This window comes from Molossus molossus, unplaced genomic scaffold (assembly GCF_014108415.1).
Source record: "Molossus molossus isolate mMolMol1 unplaced genomic scaffold, mMolMol1.p scaffold_m16_p_1, whole genome shotgun sequence".
Classification (NCBI taxonomy): Eukaryota; Metazoa; Chordata; class Mammalia; order Chiroptera; family Molossidae; genus Molossus; species Molossus molossus.
Window position 1 is genome coordinate 173,765,001 of NW_023425344.1, and position 23,374 is coordinate 173,788,374.

A 23,374-nucleotide genomic window follows, 5' to 3' on the forward strand; every position below is an offset into this window, starting at 1 on the left:
TTTTCAGTTATGACTTCTTGTTTCTCTCATTTTCTACTGTGCAGTGATATGACAATTTTATCATTTTTAAGCTGGAATCTATAAAGAATAACGATGTGACACAGTGAAAACTAGACTGAAGGGGACAAGTTCTGTCTTTTTGGCCCCAAACTAGTTGTATGGCCTTAGGCAAGTCCCTCGTTTCCAACGCTCCGCGGCTGCTTCCACGGCGTCTGTTGTTTTGTTTTGTTCTTGTTCTGTGAAATGAGGCTAATACTTTGCAACACAATTAAAAACACATGAAAAGCAAAAAGTCTGTTATCCAGAGAAGCAGAAATTGCAACTTTAATATTTTAGTACAACTTCGGTTTTTTTTAAAAATAGATGTATCATTTATTTCTGCAATATAAATTTTTATGTAATTTTAGTGACACCATATCCACTGCTTTATAGTCTAAAAAAATTTTTTAAATTCTCACCCAAGGATTTTTTTCTATTTATCTTTGGATAGAGTGGGAGGGAGGGAGAGAGAGAAACATTGGTGTGAGAGAGACACATCAACTGGTTGCCTCCCGCACGATCCCAAATTGCGCTGGGGACCGAACTGCAACCGAGGTACATGCCCTTGACCGGAATCAAACCTGCAACTCATTGGTCCATGGGCTGACTCTTTGCCACTGAGCCAAATTGGCCAGGGCAGTCTAAATGTTTGTACTTATAACCATGCCATAGCATCTTCCCAGCATATTGTTTGAAAGCATAATTTGAGGCATTTGGATCTAGCACATTTGCTTCAGGTCTTGGGGAGTTTGTTGTAGGGACACATGTTACTAAAGGGAAAACAGGAGGCTCAGTTGCTCAGACATGGCTCATGGGAACCCACGAAAAGTGAAACAGGTGGACGTCATTAGAGGACTAAGCCTTGCTGTGGTGGTGGTGGTGGTGGTGGTGGTGGTGGTGGTGGTGGTAACGGTAATGATTGTAATAATTGACAGTGACTGAGCTAATGTTCCAGGTGCAATGGATGAACACCTCACAAACATCACATTTAATTATTACAGCACCTGTCTAATATAGATCTTATTGTTGCCACCATTTGTAGATTAGAAAAATCAGTCTTAGCCAAGTTAAACAACTTGTCCAAGGCCAGCAGCTAGAAAGCAGTGGAGCGTTGTGAAGCTTTGGCTCTGCTGTCACCCACGGTACAGAATCCATCTGATGTGTGCGTTGAAAAGGTTGAATGATCTGTGTAATTCCCTTAGCATATTGTCATACATGCAGTGTCCGGTGAATATCTGTCGTCATCATCATCGCTGCCACCACCATCAATCATATTATTTTAGTCAGTTGTACTAATCTTTTGCATAAGCAACTGATCAGCCAGTGGATTGACTCTCCTTGGATTTCATCAGCTCTGGCCAGTGGGGTCACACATGGTCCAGTACACTATTCTGTTATCATAAATCTAATATTTATTTATTCAGTCCCCTAGTGTTTAACTTAGCCATTTGTAGCATGAGAGGTTTACACTAGGTAATTTCCTACATTTCTTCTAGCTCCAAAGTTCTCAAGTGTGAGGTTTGATTTTATCCAGTGTACAGATGAACAAGTTAAGGTGCAAAGAACAAGTGTTTCCCTAAATAACATGGAGTCATCAGAGGCAAATGTGGGAAACCCAAAGAAGCCAGTTGGTGAACTTTTCCCCCCCTGATTTGTTAATGTGGTGCTTAAAGAAAATTTGTTGAAAATCAAGTACTAAAATGCTATGAAATTAAAAAATGAATAAATAAATACATGAGTAAAATAAATAAACGAGACCCTTGCTTTTAGAAAGCACTACTTTAGCCCTGGCCGGTTTGGTTCAGCGGTTAGAGCGTCAGCCTGAGGTCCTGAGAGACCTGGGTTCGGTTCCCGCTAAGGGCGCGTACCTCGGTTGCAGTTTGTCCCCGGCCCTGGTCGGTTGTACGGGTGGCAGCCACTCGATGTGTCCCTTTCACATCGATGTCTCTCTCTCTGTTCCTCTCTCTCCCTCCCATTCTACCTGAACAAAAAATGGAAAAATGTCCTCGGGTGAGGATAAAAAAATAAATAAATAAATAGAAAGCACTACTTTACATAAGAAAGAAAAAATGGTCATGGATCCTGTTACCACTCTGCTGTTGAACCTGCCCTCAAATCTATATTAGCAGCTGCTTTTGTAGTCATTCTCACCAATTAATGCAGCAACAAGTTATTAATTTATTAACACTAAGATTATAGTCTCGCCCTGGCTGGTTTAGCTCAGCAGTTAGAACGTCGGCCTGCGGACCGGAGAGGCCCGGGTTCGATGTCCGCTAAGGGCGTGTACCTCGGTTGCAGTTTGTCCCCGGCCCTGGTTGGGGTCATAAGGATAGCAGCCACTCGATGTGTCTCTCTCACATCGATGTTTCTCTCTTTCTCTTCCTCCCTCTCTCCCTCCTGCTCTATCTGAAGATAAATGCAAAAAAATGTCCTCAGGTGAGGTTAAAAAATATATTTTTTTAAAAACAATTATAGTCTCCAGTGCTAAGCATTTTGAATGCTATAAAATTTTAAAAAAACAACAACACAGCCCATGCATTCCAAAAATTAGACACCTTTAGGCTAGTGCTAATACCAAGGCGGGACAGCGGTGTGTGGGAAAGGAGCCCTCCTCCCGCGCTAGTATCCTGCAGTTTATCACCAGAGGTCACTGAGAGTCTCATGGCTCTGAACCCCATTGTCTTTGAAATGTCCCCGAGGTTCTTTATGGAACAAATGGGGGCAGCTCACTTTTAGAAATCTAGCTTCTTTGCAATTCCTAATATTTCCTCAATGATGATTCACTAGGTGTCTGCTCCCTGAACGATGAAGCTGTGGACAGAGTTCACTATTCCTCCATGACCCTGGGAAAATCCTCCAGCGTGGTAGGAGCTCTGAGCCTCCCCGTGGGAGTGAACTGGCTCTGAGACTGGGTAGGCACCACAGGAAACAGCCTTTCTGTACGGCTCTTCTCTAACAAAATCCTGTCTTCTAAATATGCTTATATAGAAGCATCTATTGTAAAAAATGACGAAGAAAAATCATTTTTACAAATGGCATGTCACTTCTATTCATGCTGATAAGTTAAAGGTCAACATCGGCCTGGAAGACGAGATACATGGAGAATTTCAGGCCCTGGTTGAGACTGCAGCCACCTGACTCCCATTACTGTTAATGAGCCTCTCACCAGATCATTCTAAAATGTTACCCCCATGGTCTGTTTTAAAGCATCAAGAGTCAGGAAATGTAGAGTGAAAGCTGAAATTCCATCTTGGCACCTTCTCTCTGATGTACATACTTTTATGAAAAATGTGCCGTACAGTGTGGCTCCAAGGTGCCCCCTGTGTGTTTGAGAATTCCAGAGACAGACACTGGCCCCGCCCCCGGGCAGCAGCAGCAGGCATTGGAAAGAATATCGGATTATGGATCCAGAGACCTGGATTCTGACACTATTAGTGTGGCCCAGGAAAGTCACTTCATCAACTTGAAAATCCATTGTCTCACTTTTATAAAATTAAATTGTTGGAGTAGGTTATAGTCTGTTATAAATTATACTGTCCTATCAACTTTCTCAAGTAATTGCATCTGTATCACCTTGAAGCCAAAAAAGTGTACAGATCGTTGTACAGGATTGAGGGACTTGACTGGATTAGGCAGACGCAAAGGGAAAGAGAGTAGAATGTTAGCAGCTAGGTAGATGGTTGGCTTCAAGAAGAAGGAGCATAGTTCCTCATAAAGTCTCAAGGTTGATACTGTGTCATTATCATGAGTGGTTGAAAACCTTACCTGTGGGGGCAGAAGTCTCATCTTAGGTGAAGGTATATTGAAGAAAGGAGCCGTACAGCTTGTACAGAGGGCTGAATCATGTCATTCACAAGTAGTGAATACATATACTTCATTTACATTCCAGTTATACTCATAACCTGGTTACCTCCTAGACATGTGAACAGATAAAATGTTTACTTTTGCAATAGGTACTACTATAGAGAAAAACCAGATGCGCAATCTAATGAACACTTAGAATTCTATTGTAGTCTCTTAAACTCTATTCATCACTGACACAAATAATGATTATAGTCATCACAGAATAGTAAAGAATAGTCTAATTCTTTCTATTACATAATCAGGGAGATTTTTCTCATTCAAATTATGGCAATAAGATATTTTATGAGGTGTTGAATATTATCAAGGCTTGGTTTAGAAATGGAAAAATGTAAATAACTTAAAATCATAGGTCATTTGTAAGCTTGCTGGCATTAGGACTGTTTTCAACCGTTTATGAGAGAATTAAGCCCCAATGCTTTGAGGCAGCCATTGTGTCGAAGAGTTAACATCCCCCTATGCATCTCGAATGGTACTTATATGCACCTGGGGGAAAGAGATTAATAACAGCTGTTCGCAGCATTTTTCGAGTTCTGCAATTCAGAGGAACTTGGGTTGAGAAAGGCCCCAGGTACCCAAGTTGGGAGATGCCAGCATTTTGCTTTTCTTTGATGCCCATAAAAATATTCAGGTTCATTTATAAAAGGCAACTGGAAATGGCAGGGAAAAATGAAGAAGATGAGATCTGGGAAGTCTGATAGAACCCAAGAGGATCTTGGCTCAAACATCAGCCTGAGAGACTAGATGACTCTTAAGACTCCTTTTATCTGGGTTCCTTTGATTTTATGACTCTAAAGACCTCTTCAAAGTCTTCTAATACAAGTTCTTCTACCTGGTACTTTCATCGAAAGGCTGAGTTTTCTAGTCCGCTTAGCCTTAGACAGGTGACCTGGAAATCAAATTATACCCATATATTGGGAATCATGCTTTTACACAACCTCATACCATTTCACACAGGAAAATCTCACAAATAGCCCCATATGCTCTTCAGATTCACCATCTAACTAGACATTTGCAAATGTAAACTCTATGACGAGACCAGTAATGATCGTTCTTCTCATTTAACCAGAACCAGGAAAACTATTAAGATTGGAAGACCAGCTAGGAGGACATCCTCCGTGGGCAATACCCAGAGGGAAAAATATGTAAGGGTATGACCTCTCCAAAACCCCGTGGGTCCACATATTTATATTTTCCCCTCTCAAGTAAATGTTAAAAAGATATCCCTGTGTCCATCCTAAGTGTGCTGTTGCCTGTGTTGGCGAAGGCATTCTTCCCTCCTGGAACGTGCGTGATGGGGAGATTCTGTGACGCATGAGAAATGCCTGCCGTGTACTCATCAGGTGGACACCACGTGAAGCAGAGTGCGGTCCCTTTGTTTCCTTGTTAGCATCACCCGGCTCCTCTGTTTGGAGAGCTGTAATAAAAACAGCTTCTTTACTGTGCGTCCTGTTGGTTTACACCAGCCATGTCAGGTCTATAAACCATGGTATATTAAAGTGTAATAGACTGCGGAAAGAATACTTGGAAGATATTCCGACCTCTATCCCTTCCCCTCATTTCACAATTTACTAACTCCCACACGGGCATCCGTAAGTATGACTTAATTATGTCTGGCAGACAGCCTCCACTTTCTTGGAAGAGGGACCCCCCTCCAGCCACTTTCAAGTGCATGAATGCCACCTTCTTGGGGGTAAAAATTTGTATATTTTAATATATTTAGATGATGAATCATCCTAGTCTGAATATTTTCAGGAAGTGTGATTTTTCTTATCAAAACTTTACACTTTTAATCATTACTATACAGGGTTAGGCAAAAGTAAGTTTGCGGTGGTGAGTATGTGAAACACAGAGTTTATTCTTGTATTATTTATTGATGATTGTATTATTTTCCACAAGAACAACTGTAAACCTATTTTTGCCTTACCCTGTTTTTTAAAAATTCTGTCTGAACCAGAAGAAACTCAAGGGTTGGTGTTCTTTGTGCCTGTGATCTATCCATCTAAAAAGTACATCAGTCTAAAACAGGATGTAACAGGATGAAAAATAGTCCTCTCTGCTGGACTTGTTTCTATTTTGTTGCAAAAAGAAAATGGAGGATGAGAGCTCGCTGTGCCTGGAAATGAGCGCAGCCCCAGCGGGGAGATAATGAGCTGGGGCTGGGCTCTGTGTGTGGGGGTCACTTGCTGCCGGTGTGTCCACCTGTCGGGGTAGTAGAGTGCCTAGTGGGTGTTAGTTGAGAGAAACTCCGTGGAGTACATTTTGGTCACTGCCCTCAAGAGGCAAGGAGTCTGGAAGGGTGAGCAGCCCGCCAGCAGCTGATCTCTGTCCGTGTCCCCTGGACGGGAGCGCAGTGCTGGGGGCACCCCCGAGAGAGCCACTCTTCCCGAAGGAAAGGCCCATGCGGAGGGCTTCGTAGAGGAGGTGACTCTACAACTTGGGTTTTGAAGGAAGAAAAAGACTTTTGCAATAGAGGTGTTTGGGAAGAAGAAAGGCAACAGACAAGAGGTATTCAAAGTACTGGAAGCAATGTGCCCAAATAAATGCGTAAACAAACAGATGGAGTGCGGGACCAGCAGACGAGCCTGGAGGGTTTAATGGGAAGTAGCGGGAGCCAGGTCGTGAAGGGCTTACTGTGTGTTGTGTGTCCTTCAAATGGACAGAGGGGGACTAGTGAACACATCATCAAAGCAGTGACATAATCCAGTTTGCCTTTTTTTTCCAATTACTGTTGGCATACAATAATATTATATTATATTATATTATATTATATTATATTATATTATATTATATTATAGATTGTAGTATATTATTATATTATATATTTCAGGTATACAACTAGTGATGAGACATTTATATACTTCACTGAGTGATTCCCTCAGCAAGTCCAGTACCCATCTGACCGTACATAGTTATTACAATACAGTGATACCTCGGTTCTCGAACGCCTCGGATTTCGACCAAATCGGTATTCGACCAGGAGATTCGAGAAACTTTTGTCTTGGAATCCGAACAAATATTTGGAACTCGAACTTCCGAGATGAGCCGAGTTGAGCCGAATGGCGTTCATTCGGCCCAGCGCGCCTTGCTTGCGTCCTCAGTGTGAGTGCAGAGAGAGAGTCACGCTTTGTGGAGAGAGTCACGCTTTACACTGAATTGAACCCTTAGACATACTGTACACTTTCATTTCTTGTTGAGACTTATGTTTTTCTACATATTATATACAAATTAGGCCAGTAAATAGGCATTTTCTGGGGCTTGGAACGAATTAATCCAGTTTCCATTATTTCCTATTGGGTTTCATTGCTTCGGTTCTCGAACAATTTGGTTCTCGACCGTCCTCCTGGAACGAATTATGTTCGAGAACCGAGGTATCACTGTATTATCAACTGCATTCCCTATGCTCTACTTTACATCATTGTGACTTTTTATAAACTGGCAATTTGTACTTCTTAATCCCTCTTACCTTTTTCACCCATCTCTTCAACCCCCATCTGGCAACCATCAGTCTGTTCTCTGTATCTGTGAGTTTGTTTGTTCATTTATTTGTTTTTTAGATTCAACATATAAGTGAAATTATATGGTATTTGTCGTTCTATGATTTATTTTACTTAATTCCATCTATGTTGTTGCAAACGTCAAGACTTCGTTCTTTTTTATGGCTGAATGATATTTCGTTGTACCACCCCTTCTTTATCCATTCATCTGTCAGTGGACACCTAAGTTGCTTTCATATCTTGGCCATTATAAATAATGCTGCAATGAATGGACGGGTGCTTAGTGTTTTCAAATTACTGTTTTGGATTTCTTCAGATAAATACCCAGAAATAAAGTGTTGGATCATATGGTAGGCCTTTTGTTGATTTTTTTAGAAACCTTCATAAGTTTTTCACAGTGGCTGCGCCAGTTTACGGTCCCACCAGCAGTCTGTTCATTTTTTTTTTTTAAACAAGAGATCAGTTATTTAATTAGGTTTTTGTAAGAAATTTCGAACACCATTTTATGAGGATAAAGCCCATTTGTGAGAGCAAACACAGAGTGGAGGTAGCCCTGGAGCTCAGGCACAACTTTGATTTTTGGCAGAATTTGCAAGTCCACGGCTTTCTGGTCAACCTTGTGCTGCTCCATAATCTCACATTTCTCTTCCTCTGTGTCAAAGATCTCACCCTCCTGGTGCCTGGGCTTGCACAGCTGCTGCTTCTTGAAGTAAGCATCAGTGAGATGTTTGGGGATTTTCACACCACTGATATCAATTTTGGTGGAGGTGGCAATGACAAATTTCTGATGTGTTCTACGCAGAGGAACTCGATTAAGGGACAGAGGTCCAGTCACAGGGAGCAAGCCACTGCTCAGCTGCTTCAGGAAAATCACCCTCTTGCCTCTGTGGCGCCCAGTGAGGACGATCAGAATGGTCCCGGGAGGGATGCTGGTTTCTCGCCCTGGCTCAGCAGCTTCGGAGGCACGTCTTCAGTAGGATAATATCTAGGCATTTTGCGAAGTTTAACCACTCGGGTACCACCGTTCTTGTCGCCACCAACTGGTTTTGTGACAGTAGCAAAAACTTTCTCCTTTTTCTTTTCAATCCTGGATTTAGCTGCGGAATTCTTCCTCTTGTACATGGCCTTTCGGGAATACATAGCCGACCGGGAATACCTGCCAATTCCTCTGACTAGGACAGGGTTTCGGCTGCAGTGGGGCTTCCCCTTCTTAGGCGTCTTGGCCTTGAGGTTACCCTTCTTAACCTTGCCACCAGCCTCAGCCTTCTTGGCTCCAGGTTACTTCTCCTTAGTATCCGGCTTCTCAGGTTTTTCCCTCACCATCTTGCAAGATGGGAAAAAAAGTAGTTCATTTATTAATTGGATTGTTGTGTGTGGTTTTTTATGTTAACTTATATGAGTTCATTATATATTTTGGATATTAACTTCTTATCAGGTATATCATTAGTGAATGTCTTCTTCCATTGAGTAGGTTGCCTTTTTGTTTTGTTGATGGTTTCCTTTGCAGTGCAGAAGCATTTTAATTAATATAGTCCCATTTGTTTATTTTTGCTTTTGTTGTCTTTGCCCTGGAGACATATCCAGAAAAAGTTGCCAAAACAAATGCCAATGAGCGTATTGCCTATGTTTTCTTACAGAATTTTTATGATTTCAGGTCCCACATGGAAGTCTTTAATCCATTTTTAGTTCATTTTTGTATATGATATAAGAAAGTAGTTTAGCTTTTTTTTTTTTTTTTTTTTTTTTGTATATATCTGTTTGGTTTTCTCAGCACCATTAGTTGAAGAAACTGTTGTTACCCCATTGTATATTCTTGCCTCCTTTGTCATAGATTAATTGACCATATAGATGTGGGTTTATTTCTTGGTTCTCTATTCTGTTCCATTGATCTATGTGTCTGTTTTTATGCCAGTACCATGCTGTTTTCATCACTATAGCCATGTAGTATAGTTTGCTATCAGATAACATACCTCCCACTTTGTTCTTTTTTCTCAAGATTGCTTTGGCTAGTCCTGGACACGATGGCTCAGTTGGTTGGGCATTGTCCCATGCACCAAAGAGTTGCCAGTTTGAATACCAGTCGAGACACATGCCTGGGTTGCAGATATGGGCTGGACCCCTGGAGAGGGGCATGCAAGAGGCAGCAGATCATTGTTTTGCTCTCACATCAATGTTTCTCTCTCTCTCTCTCTCCCTCAGCCTTCCTTTCTCTCTAAAATTCAATTTAAAAAATGTTATAGCCCTGGCTAGCTTTCCTCACTGGTTAGTGCATCGGCTTGTGGACCAAAGGGTCACAGGTTTGATTCCCAGCCAAGGGCGTGTACCTGGGTTGCAGGTTCCATCCCTAGCCCGGGTCATGTGGCAGTGGGCCAGTCGATGTGTCTCTCTCACGTTGATGTTTCTCTCATTCTCCCCCTCCCTCTCTACCACTCTGTCTAAAAAAATAAATAAATGGAAAAATATCCTCAGGTGAGGATTAACAAAACAAAAAATTTAAATACACACACACACACACACACACACACACACCCACACACACAGATTACTTTGTCTCTGAGGTGTGGTTTTTTTGTGGTTCTATATAAATTTTAGGATTAATTATTATAGTTATGTGAAAAATGCCATTGATGTTTGGTAGGGATTGTATTCAGTTTGCCTTTTAAGTTGACAACTTGGTGTCAATAGAGAAAAGCAGATTTATTGTGCTATGTAGGGGACTTACAATCGGTCACTATAATCTAGGACTTAAAGAAGGACTCTTTGCTCTCATAAACCTTACCTTTTAAAAACAGATCCTGCATCATTATCTTTCACTTAGTATTGGGAAAGCGATTGATTTAATCAGATCAGAGGTTGCATACTCAATGATCACAAAGTGGGGAAAAATTAGGTGAGAATAATCGTAGGTACCTGCACCCTCAAAACACCCCCACCCTCAACTCCCACATACTTGCAAAATTATAAATCAGTTTCTCTCTTTCACTCCTGAGGATTAAATAAAACAAAATGGAATGAAACAGCAAATAAAATGACTTTGGGTGGGACAGAGGGAACACCCTTCTGTAGAAAAGCCCCTGCAGCCGTGGTCAAGGACGCTGGCTTTGTGGGTGTAATGGAAGAGCTGAGGTTTTGAGCAGAGGACATCTGCTGTGACTCGAAACCAATCACAAGCAAAAGTACTGCCCCCTGAGCGTGGCTGTGGACGTCCTTAAAAAAGAAAGGAGCATTATGCTTGGAAGTCTGTGTTACCCATCCAAAGTCGAAGAGCCGGAAGGGTGATTACTAGCGCTTGCGTTCAGTAATGCATGGCTGCCGTTTTTGAGTGTCTAGCATGCTATTCACTACATTGCTCTCTCACATTCAGCACATCCAACAGTCACAACCACCTTGCATGGTAGATCTTACCATTCCAATTTGACGGGTAAGTTCCAGTGGAATTAAGTGACTTCCTCAAGGTCTTTCAGTCAAAAAGTGGCAGAGCAGACATTCAACCCACATCCGTCTGATGCAAAGCCCAGCCTTTTCCCACTGGACTACAGCTGCATTTAACTTTGTCAGAACAGCTGTCCAGTTGGAAGCTTGCCCCCCCACCCCCGCCTCAGCATGATGTAGAACCATCCAAGATCTGACTATGAAGATTCTGATTTCACCAAGCACTGTTCCCTTGGTGTGTAGCTCTCATAACTATGTGGGAGGTAAGAATTATCATCTTCATTTTACAGAGGAGAAAACTGGAGCACAAAACACATGCAACTTGTCCATGACCCTTGCGTGGCAGGGCTGGGTTTAAAACTTGGCATGTAGCTATCTTGAGTTCTGATTTGCATTTCTTGGGCCGACAGCCATTGAACAAAAAGAACCATTTCTGCTTCACTTGGTAGGCCACAGTACTTATGGATTTCAGAATTGTTTTTGTGGGGCGATTTTATGATAACGAATGAGAAAATGGCCATGAAATGAACCAGGAAACAAAATTCCAAGGCACTACAGATTTACACAGAAGCAAATGGTCTTTATTCAGTAAAGGCTGCATTGGATAAAATCCACATAAATCGTTCTTAAATAAATATACCTTCTGAAGAAGCGATGCTGCTTGCTGCTTTCTCTCTGTGACATGGAATTATGAAAAATAGCTGTTTTCTTTTTTTTTTTTTTTTTTTAATCCTCACCCGAGGATATTTTTCCATTTTTTGTACAGATAGAGTGGGAGGGAGAGAGAGGAAGAGAGAGAGAGTGAGAGAAACATCGATGTGAAGGGACACATCGAGTGGCTGCCACCCGCACGACCAACCAAGGCCAGGGACAAACTGCAACCGAGGTACGTGCCCTTAGCGGGAACTGAACCCGGGTCTCTCCGGACCGCTGGCCGACGCTCTAACCGCTGAGCCAAACCGGCCAGGGCAATAGCTGTTTTCTTTAATGGAGAAAATTAAAGTATAAGGAAAGCAGCACAGTTCTGGCAGTGACAGAAACATCATCCTATGCTGTAGGAAGGTCACCATGCAGACTTACCCCTCAGCCCTCCCTGAGCACCTCCAGGGACTCACACGGTCACAGTGCATGCGTAGCCTTCATAAAGTTTGGACGACAGAATGGGTATTAAGCAAAAAGTCTCATTTTTAGTGCTCTAATTTGTTTCACTTTTATTGTCTTAGACTGTCAGCATTCTAAGCAGCTTCTTTAGTCCCCCAATTTGGAAAATAATTATATTTAATTCATTGCAGACAATGAGACACCTTTTTTATGAAAGGAAGAAGAGCAAGGTTGGGGATGGCTTCTGTTACTGTCTCCCCAGGTGCTGTTTCCGTGTCTGACAACTTCTCCAATTTCTCAGAAGCCTATCCTCCCACCCACCACACACATAGTACCAAATTTAAACTGAAAAAGAAGCGCCTAGCCCTGGCCAGTTTGGTTCAGCACTTAGAGTGGACCAAGGAGTCTTGGGTTTGATTCCAGTCAAGGGCATGTACCTGAGTTGCAATTTGATCCCAGGCCCTGGTTGAGGTCGTGGGGGAGGCAACCAATCAATGTGTCTTTCTCACATTGATGTTTCTCTCTCAGGCGTGAGATGTCTCTCCCTCCCTCCCTCCCTCCCTCCCTCCTTCTCACTCTATCTGAAAATTAATGAAAAATATCTTTGGGTGAGGATTAAAAAGAAAAAAGAAGTAGCACCTAAATACTATCCATGTGGCTTTGTAGAATAGAAGTCTAAGTAAATCCCACGCATCAATTCAGGCCACTGCTACCCAAAGTTGTAGGTAAGGGCAGTTTTTATCTAAGACTTGCCATCTCCAATTTAAACATTGTCTCTCCCTTTTTTTGTGCCTAGTACCTATGTGGCATGCTCCGGCTGCCCAAGTGCCCCTAGTTCAGTAACCCAGAGAGAGTCTCCTTTCAGAGATAACAGTTCATGCTTTGCATTTTTTTTTCTTGCTACCCTTTGTAAAAAATAACTCATACTAGCCCTGGCCTGTTTGGCTCAGCTGTTAGAGTGTCAGCCCTCAGACCAAAGGGTCGCAGGTTTGGTTCCTGGTTAAAGGCACATACCTGGGTTGCAGGTTCGAACCCCAGCCCCAGTTGGGAACATGCAGGAGGCAGCCAGACCTTTTGATACATGGGTCAATGCTCAACCACTGAGCCACACTGGCTGGGCACGTTTTAAAGACTTTAACTTTAAAATGTATAACAACATGGTTAGAAAGTTCACACATTGTGGCAGGACAAGTATTTTAGGCCGGGAGAGCTTCCAGGTCACACCATGGAGGGATCTTCCATTTCTTTTCTGTGCAGACCCTTTGCTTAGGAAAAATTGAGATCTCTAGGTGGTTCTCACTTTCCTGAGAGCTTTGTTCCCCAAAACCCTCGGAGATTGCATCTTAGTAATACCCATTTTTATATGTGGATGCTGTTTTTCCCTCCAGATAACCATATTCATAGAGCCATTGAAAATCCTTCGCTAATGCTTAATTCAGTTTGGGAAGGGTATTTCTTGTCACTAAGTTTATATACAATGCCGGCTTGACCACAGTCTGCTTAACACAGTATGGAAGCAGCCAGTTAGAAACCGTTTGGTGACGGAGAACAGCAAAGGTGCTCCAGGAAGGTCACTCAGGCCTTGGGAGAACTTCCCTCTTGTTTGACCTTGCACATAATCAAGAATCACTGGATAAGAACAAACCACTAGTTTGTTTCACATTTTGGGGAACTTGGTATCGCCTGTGAGAGACATAGGTCACTTCTCTGTATCTGACTAAGAACCAGACTAATTCACAGAGATTCCTGCTGGGGGGATGGGGGAAATTATACCGCAAAAGATAACCGAAACCATGACTTTACCTAAAATGGTGTAATAGCAAAGCCAACTCGTGTTACTATAAAAAGAAATTATTTTTGTTCGATGAAATGTAATGGACTTAGAGAATAAAGTATACAACCTCTTCCGGCCTAAAGTAACATAATCTACTTTAGCCTATGTTTATATTCTAAATATAAAGTTTTATGTTTCAGAAACCTAGTGTCTCTCTTTTTAAGCAATCTATATCCAATATATACATGTTTTTTAAAGAATAGTCTATTGAGTTTTTAGAGAGGGGGAGGGAGAAGGGAGAAACACCGATGTGGGAGAGGAACATCAGTCAGCTGCCTCCTGCACGTCCCCTACTGGGGATCAAGCCCACAACCTGGGCATGTGCCCTGACCAGGAATCGAACCAGCAACCTCTCGGTGCACGGGATGGCACCCAACCAACTGAGCCACACCAGCCAGGGCCAATATATACTTTCTTAAGCTAAAATAATTTATTTAATATGTGGGCACTTTCCCTGTTTAATACACAACTGAAAGCAAGCCAGGTGAAGTGACTTCTTTCCTAGAGCTGACACTCAGTGGTCGTATAATAAGCAAATGAGCAAATGACTTAGTGTGTCAAGTAGATAAAGGCTATGGGGGGAAAGGTCACATGAGGAGGGAGGGGTGGGGGGGGCAGGAGGATGGGTGAAAAGGGATGATCCTTTCTTTAGTGAGGTCAGAGAAGGTGATATTCAGGCTGAGACCCATGGAGTGAGGGAGCCTGGCATGCAGAGACTGTGGGCAGGGTGGCCCAGGCCGGAGGTGGGGCAAGTGCAAAGATCCCCAGTCACGTGCTCAGTGTGCTCAGCATCAGCAAGGGACCTACCAGCCGGAAAGGAATGAGTGTGGAAAGGAAGAGGTGATATCACAGAGGAGCCAGGGAGCAGACTTGAGGACCTTTGGGGACGTTGTGAAGACTTTAAAGGTTATGTCAAGGGTGATGGCAAGCTCTTGGAAGATTTTAAGCATGGGAGTAACTTGATAAAATTTACATTTTAAAATCAATGCTAAGCCTGGCCGGTGGCTCAGTTGGTTGGAATATCATCCCATACACCAAAAGATTGTGGGTTCTATGCCCAGTCAGGGTACATACTTAGGTTGCTGGTTTGATCCCCAGTTGGGGTGCGTACAGGAGGCAATAGATCAATGTTTCTCTCTCACATCAATGTTTTTCTCTTTCTCTTCCCATTCCTCTTTCTCTAAAATCAATAAAAAACATATCCTCAGGTGAGGATTAAAAATAATAATAATTGCCCTGTCCCGTGTAGCTCAGTGGTTAGAGCATCAGCCCGAGCACCCAAGGGTCACAGGTTCGATTCCTGGTCAAGGGCACACACCTGGGTTGCAGGTTCAGTCCTGGGCCCTGGTCAGGGCATGTGTGGGAGGCAACCAGTCGATGTGCCTCTCTCACATCAATGTCTCTCTCTCTCTCTCTTAATCTTCCTCTCTCTGAGCATGTCCTCAAGAGAGGATTAAAAAGAACAAGGAAAAGAAAGCAGTAGTGATAGATGTAGTGAATTGGGTGCCTTCTCCAGGACATTGGGTTGGGCTGCCAATCTCTGAATTCAGACACATTTCAATAACAGATATAATCAAAGTTAGAATATTACGCAAAAAAATATGATGGAAGAAAATACTGTTTTAATCATAATATTTCTCTTTCACAGCCAAAAAAGAGCATAAAATGGAAGAAAGTCACTTGGAGAATGCACAGAAAAGGTAAGCAGTTCTGACTTAGCCTGATCTTTCTTTGACTAGCCATTGTATTATTATTAGTATTATTATTATCATTATTATTATTATTTTTATCAGTATTTTTTAAGTACATTTCCCATTGCTGTGCAACCATAACCACTGTCCATTTCCTGAACTTTTTCACTTTCTCCGAAAGCAACGCTGGACCCATTAAACCCTACCTCCCCTCTCCCTTCCCCCAGCCACCACTGGGATATCATCTCTGTGACTCTCACTACTCTAGTTTCCTCACGTAAGCGGAATCATACAGTATTTTTCCTCTCATGACTGGCTTAATTCAGTAGCAGAATGTCTGACTGGCCACTCTTTTGGCCCCATTTGCTAAGGCTCTGCCTCCATGAACGGTAGCAGTCTGTGGAGAGCTCAGTGAACGTCCTGTAACCGGACTCTGCAGTATTTCTCCTCGAGAAGCAGCAGGTGACTCACCTGCATCACCTGTCAGAGGCAATTTCCACCCGTCGGCCTCCCCTCCGTTGCTCCGCTAGGAGGCAGGACCACGCGACCCTCCTCGGTATTGCAGCTCGATTCCACCAGTTGTCACAGACACCTGAGAGACGCGCTGTGCCTTTCCTCGGAGCCTAGAGGCTATGGTGGGGAGAAGGAGATGGACCTGTGTATGTGGACAACTCCCCCAGAATTTGTGAGACCTCAGGGTCTCCCATTCACCCTCTCCCCTACCGCAAGCCTCTTGGTGGCTCTCTGTCCCTCAGCAGCCATCAGAGTGGCGGAGGCCTAGTGACCAGCTGTGTCCCTCAGGGGTTTTTCTTTGTGTCCGTTGACCAGGTCGGCCAGCGTCCCCCCCCCAGGGGGTGGGGTGGGAATATACAGAGGGAATATGATAAGTCTCATATTCAGTGCAGAGAACCAAGATAGAGTTTGCTGGTACGATTCTAAAAGTACTAGAAAATTCAGGAAGAGGTAAGAGCAGGGGACAGCGCACGTGGGAAAATGCGCATCACAAACGTGTGCGGAGAAGAGTTCACTAAATGCAGATGAACAACCTCAGCGAGGAGCGGTGTTCCTCCCGGGGTCCCGGGAGCCTGGAGACGGTGCGGCCTGCTCTGCTTGCGGGTACCAGCATCTTGGCCGCTTCCCACTGCCGTTGCCCCTAAAACCACAACGCAGATGAGCGCGAGGTGGAGGCAAATCCTGCGTTTTCCTAAGCGCAGACGTGTTCATGAATCGCCATCATCGTCTTCACGTGGTGATCCCTGACAACCAAAGCAGTCACGGGGTTGTATTTTCAGATGTCTGCGCCCCTTTGTTTTGTGCCCTGTCCCCACAGTAAGCTTCCCTTCCTTGGTGTGTAACAGTGGTTCGTCTGGGTGACAGGAATAATCAGCATGTGTAAAAGGGACCCTCAACCAGGGACGTGGGGATCCGGCCAAGCAGAAATTCAGCTTCTGGGGTGGATGTCAAATGTCTAATACTTTTCGAGACGCTTGCGTGAGGACAAGGGGGCCCACCCTAGAGGGCCGCAAGCTGCTGCTGTGAATTAGCCATGCCGAGGGGGGTCATAAATTCTGGCTGTCAGCGTTTTCCGTGACTTTGTGGTGAAGGTAGTCTAGCTTTCATGTCATACATGAAATATGTCCGATCCCATCTTTAATGCAGAAACCACAGTTGTTTGGTTACACTCTTCAAGGAGATTGGTGGTCAGTGTTGCAATACTCGTGTGAGATTTAGGAAATTCTTGCATTTTATTCTCAAGAGAAACAGTCTACTCTGAGGCGAAGGAGCATTTGCTTTTCCTAAGCAGTTTCCGAAGGCGCGGATGTGAGGCCGTGAGGGGGGTGCTCCGCTCCAGCCTCCCAACGCCGCAGAAGTAAAACTGTCAGCCGGCCACGGGCTCTGTCTGCACTTTAAACATGTTCCGCTGAACTGAGAAGATACGAATCAGACAAGGAATTGTAGCAGGGGGAGAAGGAACCAGGGAATAGTTTAGAGTGAAGTCAAAACGTCTTCTGAAACATGGTCAGAAATCCATCCACGTTTCCAAGTTGAGAGCAGATTTAGGGTCAACTGTTGACAAATAGAAGTTCCACAAAGCATGATTGCCCCTTTGTCCATTGGAGAGATTCATCTTAGCTGTTTGTTTGTTTGTTTGTTTGTATCCTCACCCGAGGACATTTTTCCATTTTTGCTCAGATAGAGTGGGAGGGAGGGAGAGGAAGAAAGGAAGAGAAACATCAACATGAAAGGGACACATCGAGTGGCTGCCTCCCACACGACCCCAACCAGGGCCAGGGACGAATTGTAACCCAGGTACGTGCCCTTGACTGGAATTGAACCCGCAACTCATTGGTCCGCGGGCCGATGCTCTAACCACTGAGCCAAACCAGCCAGGCCATCCTGGCTGTTTAATATCGATAATGTTCAAGCCCAAATCTCAGAAGGTTTCCAATCATCAGTCTTCCGTGCATCAAAATGGAATTTGAAAGGAAGAGAGGGTTGTTCGGGGAGGACAGCAGTCTGGACTTTCTCAGACAGTGTTGGTTCGTAGACGAGCTGCTAGGTTTTCTTTGAACAAGGAGCAACACTGAGATCAAACAAGGCACAACCTCAGAGCAGCTTGCTCTGCAGCACAGCTGAGATGCCACCGCCAGGCTGTCCTCTGGGACTGTTTGCTCTGGTTCTTCTAAAGAGGTTCGCTAGCCTTCTTAATTCCCAAAACCTGCAGTGGGGGAAATGCTAAAGTCCTGTCTTTCCTTTGGTTTCACCCCCTTGGAGGGTGCGTGAGCAGGACCTCACAGCGCCCACCTCATGGCTCCCGGAGGAGAGGCGGCGAGGGTACAGTGAGCTTCAGATTAGAGCGGGGAAACCGAGGCTCGCAGGACCGTGACCTGCTTCCCTCAAGCTCCGTGAAAGGCCCCCAGACAGTGCTGTCATTCTCTGCGTCCGCACCAGTGCATGTCATGTCCTGGTCTCACAGTCGGGACCCTGAGTAAGGCCACAGGTGTCAGGGGCTCCAAGAAGTACAGTGACAGGAGTTTCTGTGCCCTTCACTGTATCCTGCCGGAAAGTAGGGAGACCGTGTGTTCCTCCGAAGACTCAAAGTGAAAGGCGTTCTCGTTAATGCACGGATAAATACGTTTCTGTAAGGCGAGCACAGGAAGAGGAAAAAACACTGATGTGCTCTGCTGGGGGGAACGCATGTCATGTATGATACAGGGGCAACTGTGTCTACAGTAGAAACAGGGGGAAAAAATAACTTTTATTTCTTGAGTGCCCGTGTCAGCGAGCATAGCCACAGGAGGGTAGAGAGGAAAAAGCATTTCCCAGAGAATCGGGGGACCCGAGGTATAGGCCCAACTCTGCCAGTAAACGGGGACATTCAGCCTTCCCAGGTCTCTGTTTTCTCATCTGTCAAGTGAGAATGTTGGGCGAGTTGACATAAGTCTCTTCCATATCAAAAGCCCCTAGGAGCGGATCATGGCCTGTTCTTGTAGGCCACCTACCTCTCTACTTATGTATTTCTGTGCTACAATAAATGTAATTTTCATTTTGAATGAAATAAAGCGATACGCCATCGAGGACGCTTCAGTTCTATCAGTATTTCGCCAGCCACAGAATTAGGAGTCTCGCCTGGATGGAAGTGGACCTTGCTCCTTCCTTCCATGGCTGGTTTTGTGCCGGAATAGGCATGTTTGGTATTATAAGAGAGTCCCTTAAGAAATTACTGCAGTTATTGCCTTTCTCCACTTAGACACTTCCAGTCTTTTAATAACTGGGAACCCAAATTCCCTGACCAGTAGTTTTAATTTGCATTAAAAACAGATTTATTATTTACAGAAGCACAAAGAATTTATGGGACTCAGAGCTGCAGCTCCAACTTGGATCTCGCCTAATCATAGCCATGGAATCAATTAACAGTTCATCTGTGAAATGTGATAAAATCTTATGAGATACATATTGGCCAATAACTGAGAGCGAGATGAAAGTATGCTCCGTAATAGTAACGGGGCTTCGGGGTTTTACAATGGCCAGTGAATGGGGTTCCACTGGGAGCTCCGTCTTCAGGATGGCCACAAAAAAAGGCCGTGTCTGAACAGAGGATAGAGCATTGAGGAGTAATAAACCTGGCCAGTCATTCCTGCTTTGATTAGTTTCCAACACCCTAGAAAACGGAGCCATTTATTTAAGTGTTCTTGCTCATGGCAAATGAGCTTGTGAGGCTGGGGGGTGGGGGTAGAGAGATTGAGTGCAGAGCTATAAATTGCTGCGAAGCCGGTGCCTCCAAGAAGGGCTGCTTGGGAGGCCCGGGGAGTCTGGTGTGCAGCGAGCCTCCATGGGGTGGGTCAGGAGCTCTCGCTGATATCTGGGAATCTACTTTGCAAAACCTGGACCCGACTGGGGATTGTTCATTAAGATCAAAGATGATTTTCCACCCAAACCTTTCTATGCCCTCAATCATACATGTATTTTTGTACACTGGTGGTTTGTAGTCTTGTATCACATAAAGCTTTAAAATGTAGCCTTCTTAAAGATCATAGAGGCTCCGTCTCTTATTTTACCCTTGAGAAAATTGAGTCCGATGCTGAGTGAGTGACCCCAGCTCACCAAGCCGGCGGGTGCCAGGATAAGGAGAGAACAGTCTTGATTTTTCCTGGAACACTCAACCGATTAATTGTTCCCAGTGGACTCTCCCACTGACCACCGCTTAATGCCACGGAGCCAGTATGTCAGCAGTGCTGCGTGTCATCATTAAACTTCAGAGGAAGAGCAGGTACATGACACAGATTTGAGGTGAAGAACAAATGCAGAAAGTTTTACCTACATACCCCCTGAAATTACACATGCCGGTGTTCACAGGGATAAGATGGGTTCTCTGGGGTTTAGGCTAAGCCACAATAACAGAGACCGGACATGTGTGAAGCCCCCCCCTTCGTGCCCCTCTCCTCCCCCAGACCGTGTTGACCGTTTCTCACCCTCTGCCTCACCGTTTTCTCCCCCTGCCTCCTGCAGTTTTGAAACGACAGTGGGATATTTTGGGATGAAGCCGAAGTCTGGTGAGAAGGAGATCACTCCCAACTATGTGTTCATGGTGTGGTATGAGTTCTGCAGTGACTTCAAGACGATCTGGAAACGGGAGAGTAAAAACATATCTAAAGAAAGGTAAGGTTCCAACAGAGTCACCAACACCCCCGTCGGGGGTCTCGGAAACCGCCTGCTCAGACCCAACCAAGCGTGCACCTTTCACACGCGTCAGGGTTGTTTTTCAGGCCAAGTGGACAGGAGGAAGGGTTATTGCCTCCGGGCTCTCAGGGAAATTCGGGGAGGCTTGCTGTCCACACGAGCAGATACATTCATGTGGTCTGATAAGTTACACTTTCTTAACCCCTTCCAATTACTAGCTAGTAAATGAAAGGGGAGCTGTGCTAATTCGCAACAGATTGCTTCTCCGTGTGTTTTCATGTTGGCCCAGGCTAAATGAGGCAGCCTTGCTGTCGCAGACAGTACAGACAAATAAAAGTGAATGCTTTTCCCATTAATATACTGAACTTGCATCAAAGGGAAGTCTCTGAGACTCAGGCCACACTTAACGCAGTGTTGAAGCCCGCTCTGGATTTACAACGCCACTTCTGCCTCCCCGCATCCTGCTGAGGACATCAAACTGCCTGCCGCTCGGCCTCCTTGCAGCCTCCTGGTTTTATTAGTTGGGGGTAGAAGGAAAACCTCAGCTCTGAATACGGGGGTGGGTGGGTGTGTGTGTGTTTGTTCTTAGAAAGAGGCTGACTTTGGTCCCGTTATCAGGAAAAAAAAAAAAAAAAGAACAGCATTTCTGCTCAATCACTATTTTGATCAAGTCGTCTCTGTTCTACAAAGGGTGTCATGGATTTAAACCCCACACGGTCTTGCTACCACCCCTGCAGAATAGAAGCATAAGCATGGCATTCAAAGTGGAGGGGTAGGAGACCAAAAAATTCTACAAGTTAAGGGAAAGGATGTATTTAATTAAAGCATCTCTATCTCACGAAGCATTGAGATCTAAGATTTCTTAGCTCGGGACCTTTGTTCTTTGCTTGGCCATCAGAGAAAAGGTATATTGCATAATAGATCGGCACATGCACACACAGTACACTTATCGAGTTCACCTTAAAAAGCTATTTTTTTTAAGTGATCAAAGTTAAGAGATTTCTGACCCCGTATTACTGAGTACCTAAATATTTTCTTAGGGAACTTTTTTCAAAAGCCTGCTTTCTTTCTAAGGAAGTCAAACTGCTTTAAAAATGTTTATCGAGGTATCTGTCCACCATTACCTTTCAGGGAACTTGGGAATTAAGGGGAGTACATTCATTGTATGGGGACGCTGAAGCAGAGGAATCGTTAAGTGACATTTTTAAGATAAGAGGTCATTGATAATAGCATGAAAAATATCCTAAAAATCTTGACACCCAAGCCATTGGCTCCGGTCCTGCAATCCCTTATTGAACCCTTTCAGCTTCCGCGGAATAAATCCTGTTTTGTGAGCTTCGGAGCAAAGTGGTAGCACCAAGCTCCTCCCCTCCCCACGTCCACGCTGAAGGCCAGGACACCCAGCAGGGGGCTCCGGATGGGGGGCCTTGGCTAGGATGTCGCCCCTCACATTTTGAGCGTGGTTCTTCGGGAATTTGTCCTTGAGGGTGGAGCCCTAAAAATGGTCCAAAAAAACAGGGTAATGAACTGCTTTTCATGGTCATAATCTTCTGCTGAAATACTGAAGGATAGTCTACATTTAGGAGTTTTGTCCCCCGTCACTGAAGTTAGACCGGATAAAGTGCGGGTCTGCGGCGGTGGCGACCTTGAACGCGGGGTTCCCGGCCACGGGCGTTGGCAGCGCTGCTTCCTGGGTGCTGCTGGCGAACTGCCCACTGCCCGCTCTGTAAACCAACACCTCCCGAGGGTCACGACTCCACAGGACCCCGCGCGGGGCTTCTCACGGGGCGATTTCAGGGGTCCCCTCCTCCCAGCCGCCGTGCGAGATGGATCACCGAGGCTTCCAGCCTCAAACAACATCTGAGTTAATGGGCGGCTCATAAAATATATTTGGAAGCAGCCTGTTTACAAAAATCTCTTTGCTAAGAGAAGTTAGCACATTCTGTTTATTACTGCGCGGCCAGTTAAACAAATTGATTCATATCCCGGATTTTCTGGTGCAGTGAGGATTTTTTTATAACTGTCCTCTGTCTGCTGAGGGTTTTAGCTTTTAAACGGTTGGAAGCACATATTATTATGGTAAAATAAGCAAATTAACTTGAATTCTTCTATTGTAATTCAAGTGAGAAACAATATGGTTACTTTGTTTTGACACCTAATTAATGACGTTTAATACAGTATTATCATTTTTTATTATACTATTCCCAGAAATCTAATAAATTCCAACACTAAATGTCAGGAGGTAACTTAACATAGTACATAATCATCCTCAAAAATAAAGTTCAAATGAAAACCCGATGACTTGTAATTATGAAGAAAAAGAAAACAATAGTCTGAATCTCATTGGAAGAAATTACACCCACCTGATTTTTAGATATATTTGAAGCCCAACTAGAACCCCAGATATTAGGGATAATGAAGGATCAATAATAATCTTTTCAAAAGGGCAGATTCGCTTCTAAATGCAATGGAAGTATTGAAAATGACCTTAAGCCACTTGAGGTCAATTTCAGGAGGTAGATATTGTTTACGTCTTGCTCTGCTTCGTATGGTTTTCATGAAAACAAATTAGCCTGATGCAAAATTCCGCTGGTGCCACTTCATATCAAGGTAACAACTGTCTGTCACGAAACCCAGAACAATCTCTAAACACACAAATGACTATAAAAGTGTCCAGTGGCCATGGCCAGTTTGTCTCAGCGGTTAGAGTGATGGCCCGTGGACTAAAGAGTCTCGGG

At 44.3% G+C, this 23,374-nt stretch overlaps 1 protein-coding gene and 1 pseudogene across 3 annotated transcripts in view; one reads left to right on the forward strand and one right to left on the reverse strand.

Moving 5' to 3' along the window:
• Positions 1-23,374, forward strand: part of FMN1 (formin 1) — a 370,459-nt gene that overhangs the window by 322,053 nt on the left and 25,032 nt on the right. For all 3 annotated transcript variants that reach the window (XM_036268755.1, XM_036268764.1, XM_036268772.1), the window contains 2 exons: positions 15,413-15,464; positions 20,466-20,615. In XM_036268755.1, coding sequence (XP_036124648.1) covers positions 15,413-15,464; positions 20,466-20,615 — 202 coding nt within the window. The remainder of the gene's footprint in view (positions 1-15,412; positions 15,465-20,465; positions 20,616-23,374) is intronic.
• On the reverse strand, positions 7,861-8,720 carry LOC118639975 (annotated as a pseudogene).